We start from the raw sequence: 9,371 nt of genomic DNA on the forward strand, positions 1-9,371 counted from the left end.
TATTCATTTACTAAGATAGGAAACAACTAAATTATTGCACGGTATAGCCATATGGTGAACATGTAGGGTGCATGTGATATTCCTTTACTTCCTGTTCTTTTTTTACAGACTGATGAAGGAAGTTTGTAAGTTATGATAACCTTTTTCTATAGTTTATTTTTTACGGTATCTCATGACTGGATTCAATCTTGATATCGCAGGATGCGAGGAAGGACATTCTTTTCCTTGATTCCCCCATCTTTTGCAACTCCAGCTGAAGCGCTCTGAATACGATTATATGAGAGATACCACGATTAAGATTTGTTCTTATAACTTTCACTTTGTTCAATTAGTTGTATTGTTCATGTACTTTAGGGGACGCTTGATGTGTGCAGTAATTACAATCAGTCTAAATAAAAAAATTAACACTTACTTTTTTGTTGATATTGTCATGTTTATTAATACTTGCTTGCCAGATTAATGATTGCACTGAGTTCACGCTGTAATTTGATCTGGATAGAGATGGTGGCAAATACATTGCTCCAAATGCAGATCGAAGTACACGAAACCTTCACATTCTTCACATAGAATGGCTTTTACCATGTACTTTGCATCTTTCTATAGCTTCAAAATGATAAATAAATGCATCTTTCTATAGCTTCAAAATGAACAAATTTATTTACCGTCCGCAACGTGTCCTTTTTTCATGAACACTATGATATGTTCTTTTGTTATAGCTTTTTAGAGTTTTGAGACAATGTGCAAAAATAGAAATGATTTTTCCATGGCATATAAACACACCTAACATGTATGTATTGGGCTATGACATTTAGATTTGTAATTTGTGAGAATTTATGAGCCGTCGCAACGCACGGGTACCTAACTAGTAAGGAGGAAGAATGGGAAGGAGGAAGATAGAGAGGGAAGAGGAGGTAGGAGGACAGGATTGTATTCTCATTTTTTTATACCCCTCACAAGAGGCACAAACACAACTACACGGCCCACGGCCACAGCCACACAGCTACTGGGCTCACTTCCACTCTAGGCCGCTCACTCTACAGTTGGCGCGACACACACGCCCACTCGGCGCCACTGTGGCTGCTCCTGTGCCACGTCCAACAACAACTCTTCCTGGGGCTCTGGTGAAGTAGCAGATGGAGTAACAAGCTGGCCGGGCTGAGGGCGTGGCGCGTGCGTGGAGCTGGCTATTCTACGCCGAATCGAACAGCCAGCCGAGCAATGAGCTATGAACCCGGTCCACAGAACTGTCCATGCAATCTTGCATTGTAATCCCTAGGGGTCTAGAACCAGGAGGGGCAGCGTCGTCATTTCACGTCTACGTGCTGATTGGGCTTCGGCGTGACGGGCGCGGCGTGCAAAAAAATGGCCAACCATTAGTTCAAACTCCTCTCTATAAAGACAGTCATAAAAGTAATAATCAGAGTTGATGTTTTTTTATAATGACAAAAAGTTAAATTTCTCCGTCGCCGAGGGAGTCCAATCCCAACACGGCGACGACGACAAACAAACAAGGAAATCGCCTCCTCCTCCTCCTCCTCCTCTTCCTCTTTCCCTCGCTCTGCCATCTGCCCCCAAATTCCCCTCCCCACTCGCTCGCGTCGCGATAGCAAGCAACGCGCAGGTACGAATTCCTCCCCAGAACTCGCGATTTCCTTGGATTCGTCCTCCTCTTGGACCCGATCGCGAGTTTTCCCGGTGCGGAACCGTGGATTTTGAGCCGAGATTTCGCGGTCACCCGCCTCGGGTTGACCGGGATTTGAGGAGATCCGCGGATTTGTTGCTGGTCGCCGGGGATCGTAGCCGGGCGCGTAGATTCATCCTTCTACGCGTCTAGGAGGGGGATTAGGGTTTCGTTTGCTCGGGTCGGGACTCGGATACTCGCTTTCGAGATTGGATTGGTACTTTTCTGGCGCGATGTTTGCTTTTCGTCGGTGACTCATGGGCTCGTAATTTGGCTGCAGGTGCTGAAACTCGTGTACTGTTGATGGATGATGACTGTTCCCATGGATAGTGCTAGCGCAGCCCCATCCTCCACGCGGGACCTTGCCGAGCGTCTCCTTACTAGGGTAAAGGCTATTAGTTCCTCTTGTTCCTTAGGATGTTATACTACTGGTCGACACTATGGGTTTTTGATCCATAGTTTCCGCTATGCCCCTGGCCTTTTCACGTTTTTTTGGATGCCTGGCGCTGCTTGTTTTATGTTAATCGTCGGGTACTGTGGATTCTGGAGCAGTTGGGATAGTTTATATGTCTTTACATAGGCTAATTCGTTTACTTGATAAATTGCTTAAGAAAGAAGAATACCCTGAGCTAATTGTTCATCAGATATAAGTCAAGCTTTGCTAGTATTCTGGGTTCTCCCATGTGGCAAGGAAATGCAATTGATAATCATGTTTACGCAAAGCATAATGATAAAGTTGTGACATTGCAATGTTATTATGCAGAATAATGAACTTGAAGACCAGCTTCGTAAGTCCGCACAATCCAAAGTCCCATCAGATCCCAACATATGGCTTCAGATGCGTGACAACTTTGAGAAGATAATTCTCATAGATCACGACCTCTCTGAACAGAGAGATGTAGAGTATCTCCTATGGCAGTTGCATTACAAAAGAATTGAGGACTTCAGGAGGAACATTAGTGCAGCTAGCTCACTTGCATCTCAGAGTGGGAAGAGCAACACTAACCCAGATCGAGTCAAGAGAATTAAATCAGCCTTCAAAAGCTTCCTTTCAGAAGCAACTGGCTTCTATCATGACTTGATGTTAAAGATCAAATCAAATTGGGGCCTTCCACTCAATTACTTTCCAGACAGCCTTGACAATGCAAACAACTCTGTGCGAGATGACATGAAAACAGTTCAATTGAAGAAAGGTTTGATTTCATGCCATCGGTGTCTGATATATTTGGGAGATCTTGCTCGTTACAAGAGTTTGAATGGTGATGGTGATTCTGCTAGTCGTGAATACACAGCGGCTTCTAGTTACTACAAGGAGGCAGCTTCTATCTATCCTTCCAGTGGCAACCCTCATCATCAGGTTTTACCACATTACTATATTTGCTCACTCAATTATTTATTCTCTATTCCCACTCTTTTAATTATAGCTGATGCCATTTCCAGCTTGCTATACTAGCTTCTTACTCCGGCAACGAGGTGGTGGCTGTTTATAGGTACTTCCGAAGCTTAGCTGCAGACACTCCTTTTGCCACTGCACGGGACAACTTGATTATTCTTTTTGAAAAGGTATTGGTGCTATCTTCATTAGCTCATGTCTGACACCTTCAGTAAGATTGTATAGTTTGATATGAGATAAAAATTTTGCTTGAACCCTTATCTGCCAAACTTGTGTTCTTTGTCTGATGATATCTGAAGACCGGATGGATGAAAATCTGGTTGGATTTCTGTTTAGCATTTTAATTGTTCCTGTGCATCTGATGTGTGATATGTCTGATAACTCTTGGCACTTAGTCACTTTGAACAACCATATATACTGTAGGTGCCTTGTAATGGCACTAAAGTTGCAGGTTCATACATAGCAAATGTTTATTTTCTCCTTTGTCCTTCAGCTTTTACTGTGTATACAGCTGTTGTGTTCATAATACTTTAGCATGTAAACTAATGTTTATAATGTTAATTGATCTTGAGATGTTTCTTTGTTTAGTTCGTTCAGTCATACAGTAGTTTCTCTGATCGATAAGTTAGTATAACAAAGCACAGATAGTTTTTGAGACATCTATATTTATATGTTCTCAATTGTAATGTTAGTATTCAGGTTGATATCGATAGCCCGAGATATCACTTCTTTGTGGCTTATATAGGATTAATTGTTCATGATACCCTGGAGAAATCGATGCATTTGCTCTACGAGATGAACATATTTAGTCAATAGCTAATGGTAGTATGATTTCGAATATGTATTCCATATTCATGTGTCAATGTATTTCAGTCTCCTAGTACTATGTTGTCATAAAGAATGTTACATTTTGCTGTTTATCTGTTTGAATCCATGTACTTGACTCTTCTGTTCAACAGATGAGGTTGATTGCTAACCTTGATTATACTTTATAATTATTCGTTCATATAGTTGTCAATATTTGCTATTTTCTGTCATGTTAGTGTCGTACTCTCGAGTAACACACAATACTAACAGAGAAAATACTTTTTTATCAAAAAAAAACAGAAATGGTTTTGTCATGAAATAAATGATTTATTTCCCAGACTTGCGCTATTAAGCTTCTACAACTTCCTATGTAGAATCGCCAAAGCTATGGACAGCTGCCAGACAACAGCAAAGTTCCTAGCACTAAGACATTACCCCCACGGCCATCTGGGTGGGGCCGAGGACGGGGAGAAGTAAGGTTTCAACCAAAAGATGTTAATGCAGAAACAGCTGAAAGGGAACGCGAGTGCAATAATGGTGATACATTGAAGACCTTCTATATAAGATTCGTCAGGCTCAATGGAATTCTTTTCACGAGGACCAGGTACAGCCCAGTCCTTTACATGATCGGAATTGCTATTCTTCAACCCTCTTCTCCTTGGTGTCAATCTGCCTAATTATTTTTTCTTCTCTCCCTTTTTAACAGTTTGGAAACATTCGGGGAGCTGTTTTCTTCAGTTAGCAATGATTTGCAGATTCTTCTTTCTTCTGGTCTTGAAGAGGACCTTAATTTCGGTTCTGATGCTGCAGAAAATGCATTGGCTGCTGTTAGACTTACTGTCATCCTTATATTCACAGTGCACAATGTAAATAAAGAGCCTGATAGGCAGTCTTATGCTGAAATTGTGCAACGCAGAGTACTGCTCCAAAGTGCGTTTACGGCTGCTTTTGACTTTGTTGGACGAATTCTCAGAAGGTGTTCAGAGCTCCATGATATTGCATCAAGCTTCTATCTGCCAGCCATTTTGGTCTATATTGAATGGCTGGCGTCCCATCCAGAGTTGGCTGTTGATTCAGAGATGGAGGAAAAGCATGCAAATGCCAGGTCTTTCTTCTGGAGCCAATGCATCTCATTTATGAATAAGTTGATCCTTACCAACCTTGCATCTGTGAATGATGATGATGACGAGGCTTGCTTTTCTAATATGAGCATTTATGAGGAGGGTGAAACTGGCAACAGGTTTGCCCTTTGGGAAGATCTTGAATTGAGAGGTTTTCTGCCCTTGCTTCCTGCACATACCATTTTGGATTTCTCAAGCAAACACACATTTGGAAGCACCAAGGAGAAGAAAGCACGGGTTCAGCGAATTTTTGCTGCAGGAAAGTCACTGCTTAACTTTGTTCAGATTGATCAGTTGAGAATTTATTTTGATTCATCATCGAAGAAGTTTGTTATGGCCAAGAACCCTCCTGTTTCTAAAACTAACACCCCTCTTCACGAATCTCCTGATGCACTTAAAACAAGTGGCACTGAAATGGATTATGAGGCTGCTAGAAGATTTGATTCAGTTTCTTCTAATATGGGCACACTGCAGTCTAAAGTGCAGTTTTGTCCTGATGGTGACGATGATGAAGAAATTGTTTTCAAGCCAACAGCTTCCGAAAAGTTTCCGAAAGCTCCTTCAGATCTGTTGGTTAATGGATACACTCATCCTGTACCTATGTCTACTGCTGGCTGGCCAACCAATGCTAGTTTAGTGCCTGTTCAGAGCACTGGATCAATGACTGCAACTGGTTGGCCACCCAATGGTGGGTCAAATGCTTTTCCAAGTACTGCATCTCTATCAGCTGCTGGTAATTACAACATTAACCAGTCGCTTCCCAGGTCTTCCGTTGGTTGGGCTGTCAATGGTGAGCAAAGTGTTATTCCTAGCATTGCTCCAAGATTTGAACTCGTGCAGCCTGTTGAAGAGCCTGTTTCCAGCTGGACAAGCAGTGGTGCACAGCATGTTGGTACTCAGCACAAGCACACAGGTTTAACTTTCCCAGATGTTGTGTCTGAACCACTTGTATCTGCATCAATGGTTCAACGTTTCAGTAGCACTGATTATTCGAAATTTCTCAGTGAACAAGAAATGCTCTTAGTGAATGGACTGAATACTGTCAACTTAACTGGAAATGGCTATTTAAAGCAGAGACTGCAGCCTGGATTGAGTGGTTTACAGTCTATGGGGTATTCATCTCAGACACCTATTGAACCTGGTGGTACCACTGCAAACTCGATGCATAATCATCTGAAAATTACTGGAGAGAATGTGCCCTCTACACTTGATTCAGTTGTACCTTCAATAGCTCCATTAGGTGGCATGCCAATGAAATTCACAGAAGCGCCACTAACTGCTTCAAAGAAGAACCCTGTTAGTCGTCCATCAAAGCCTGTTGGGCCACCTCCAGGATTTGATCATGTAGCCCCAAAGCGCCAAGATGATTCTATTCCAGTTGAAAAACTGCAGATCCCACAGGTTGATGATTACAGCTGGCTAGATGGTTATCAGCAATCGATTGATCATGTTCACAACTTAAGAACTGTTTATTCTGGTGTCAGTGACAGCACTGCATTTGCCACTCCATTCCCCTTCCCTGGGAAACAACAGTTATCTGGGATGCATGCACAAGGGGCTACAAATGAAAAGACATGGCAAGATTTCCGTCTTTTTGAGCCTTCAAAACAGAACATGCTCCAAAATTACCACCAAAGAAATCAGCAAAATGGTCAAATAGCTGAACAAGAGCCAGCAAATTCTGTCTGGTCTAGCAGTTACCATGTGTGATTCAGTAACTTGTACCAGGATGATTGCTGGTAAAGACACCCCTTCCAGTTGTCAACATTACAAATAGATCTTAGCATGTGTAGTCTACCATTTCACTGTTTTATATTTTCTTGCAGTGAAATTTGGTTCACATGTTTGAAGATGTTACAGTTTCATTTATATTTTGTTTTAATTTCACTTATGTAGGAGTTGCTGGGGACTATTGGATTAAGTGGCACAGCCTGATCTATTGAGCTTGGCCCGTACCTGCAGCACTCTGTTAAATTTCTTTTGAGCATGGTGGTCTTTGAAGCATGACAATGGCTGCTCTTAGGTTTGGTAAGTTTGATGCCTCTGGATAGACCTGCACTCTTTCAATTTGTTTCCACTTCTTTTTTGTTCTTTTGAATTTGATGTATTCAATGGGAGATGACTTAATATCTTAAAATTGCTTGAAGTACTTCTGCAGTTTATCTGGTTGTTTGCTTCTAGATGCAGCTGTAAAATGGGCTAAGATCTTTAAGTCCACTTTCCTTTAGTGCCAAGAATTAATCCATCCCATTATACTGCTATTGTCAACAGTTTTTGTGGTATCTTACACCAGGGATTGTTTTAGTTCAACGACATTTATGTGATTGTTCGGGAGCATAGTAATTAGTTATAATTACTAAATTTATAAATGACATTAAATTGTATTATAGTATTTAACATTTATACAAAGTACAGCCAATGTTCTTGATTTTATATGTACTTGGGTGTTCAGGAGTATAAGGGTCTAGATCGATTAAATTGGAGTTGGTTTTCTTCTTTTATTTCTGAACTTAATCTGTTTCTATCGTATTGAGAGGGATTAGAGCGATTGGATTTATTTATGCAAGTTGGAACATCATTTAATCATTTAAGAGGTACAACAACAACAACCTAGCCTTTTGTCCCAAGCAAGTTGGGGTAGGCTAGAGATGAAACTCACAAGAAACAGCGATACGGAAAAACATCGAAAGGGTGAAAGAGAGACAATAGAGTTAAGGAAAAAGGCAAAGATCATGGTTCGGGATTATTGATTGCTTGTCTGCAAGCGCACCTATCATTAGCTAATTCCTTGGAGATATTCCACTCCTTAAGATCTCTCTTAACCGTCTCGTCCCAAGTCATTTTAGGTCGACCCTTACCTCTTTTACATTATTGACCCGCTCTAAAATTCCTCTACGCACGCCTCAGGAGGTCTCCTTTGGACATGTCCAAACCATCTCAACCGATGTTGAATCAATTTCTCCTCAATTGGTGCCACCCCGACCCTATCCTAGATATCTTCGTTTTGGACTCTATCCCTTGTGTGCTCACAAAACCAAAGTAACATGCGCATCTCAGTTGTTGACTTGTTGGACATGTTGCCTTTTTGTCGGCCAACATTCAGCACCATATAGCATCACCGGTGCGTAGAGTGATGAATATATTTCTTAAATGACTTGTATTGTTATATTTCGATAATAAACCTTATTTAGACTAATTCCAATTGGATGGACTACTGTGCTGAGTGCACGGGAATGGTGAACAGTCATTTTTTAGGAATACAGAGCTTGCCTAGATTTTTAGATAATGTTGCTGTAGATTTGCAAAATTCATTCAATGCATTCTGTTATGTTGGTTAACGCTCTCGTGGATCATATATCTGCGTATACACTTATTTGGTTGGCTTGCAATTTACAGGGATTGCCACCATCTTCTGGGACAAAGAGGGAGTGGAGGATGATTGATCTGTCGGCAGTCTGATGGGGATGAATTATACGAGGTCTTCAACGCTGACACAAAGGGTTAATGAAACAAACTCGAATCCAGTGATTATAGGCGCTCCGCACGGACCATATGATTCATCTCTCGTTGGACATGTAGCTACAAGAATGGTGTCAGTGGGCGGTTGCTGCCGCAACTAAAAGTCCATTCAGTGTGGATGTCAGTTGGGCTACGCTATCTAAGAATAAAAAGTTTGAGGAACAACGAGCATGTTGCCAAGTAGTTTCTTAAGTATAAGTTACTGCGTCTAGTTATATTGTTCCTTTCCTTTCGGAAACAATGTGTCATGTTGCTGTCGCGCTAGTTGCAAGTTGCAATTAAACGTTTGGAACAGTTTGTCATGTTATTTGTGTGGCTTCTATATGGCTATATGTTTGCTGGAACTGTATGGACCAACCCTCGGTGCTACCTACAAAAGTCTATGATTTGACTGAATATCTTGTATGTTTCTATTATGCTCATTGATTTTGGAACAATAGTCAATTTAGCCTACCCCAACTTGCAAATTGGCATGGTAGATTGAATCACCGAGCCACTGTAGTAAATACTTCTCCAGTTCGAACTGCCCATTTCTATGTCAGCAACTTCCTCTAGTCACGTGAGCCCCTAATTCGGTTCATACGATGAATGTGAGTAAACTTTGTCATCTTGTGTATTCAATTATAAAAGAATGTTGATCCAGTTAATGACGGCCAGCTGTGCTATTGGTTTCCTGCACGCACACACCAAATCGAGAAATTACTTCCATCGTGGTTCTTTAGTGTGCCAATGTGAATATGCATATGCAGGTTTATAAGACATCGTGCAACTGTATATAAATCAAGAGCAAAGCTTACTACAGTCCTTAAACTTACATCACTGTCTGTGAATATATCCTGCAGGCTGCACT

The 9,371-nt window shown here is 41.3% G+C and overlaps 1 protein-coding gene across 2 annotated transcripts; it reads left to right on the plus strand.

The window, feature by feature from the left end:
• The first annotated feature begins 1,326 nt into the window (after positions 1-1,326).
• Positions 1,327-8,937, plus strand: LOC100278146 (Protein SMG7). Of its 2 annotated transcripts, none has more exons than XM_008671874.4 (8): positions 1,327-1,621; positions 1,962-2,066; positions 2,445-3,038; positions 3,122-3,244; positions 4,256-4,485; positions 4,588-6,741; positions 6,899-7,030; positions 8,399-8,937. In XM_008671874.4, the coding sequence occupies exons 2-6, from the start codon at positions 1,989-1,991 to the stop codon at positions 6,710-6,712; spliced, it is 3,150 nt and encodes a 1,049-aa protein (XP_008670096.1). In that variant the 5' UTR covers positions 1,327-1,621; positions 1,962-1,988; the 3' UTR covers positions 6,713-6,741; positions 6,899-7,030; positions 8,399-8,937. The 2 variants fall into 2 exon arrangements, with proteins under 2 accessions (XP_008670096.1, XP_008670097.1); XM_008671875.2 differs by having other exon boundaries at positions 1,431-1,512.
• Positions 8,938-9,371: the final 434 nt, after the last annotated feature.

This window comes from Zea mays, chromosome 2 (genome assembly GCF_902167145.1).
Source record: "Zea mays cultivar B73 chromosome 2, Zm-B73-REFERENCE-NAM-5.0, whole genome shotgun sequence".
Classification (NCBI taxonomy): Eukaryota; Viridiplantae; Streptophyta; class Magnoliopsida; order Poales; family Poaceae; genus Zea; species Zea mays.

Excerpts from the sequence above, each read along its gene's own strand:
- LOC100278146 (XM_008671874.4), top strand. The coding sequence starts at position 1,989 with ATGATGACTGTTCCCATGGATAGTGCTAGCGCAGCCCCATCCTCCACG. Across the intron at positions 2,067-2,444 it reads CCGAGCGTCTCCTTACTAGG|AATAATGAACTTGAAGACCA; the intron begins GTAAAGGCTATT and ends GTTATTATGCAG. Across the intron at positions 3,039-3,121 it reads GTGGCAACCCTCATCATCAG|CTTGCTATACTAGCTTCTTA; the intron begins GTTTTACCACAT and ends TGCCATTTCCAG.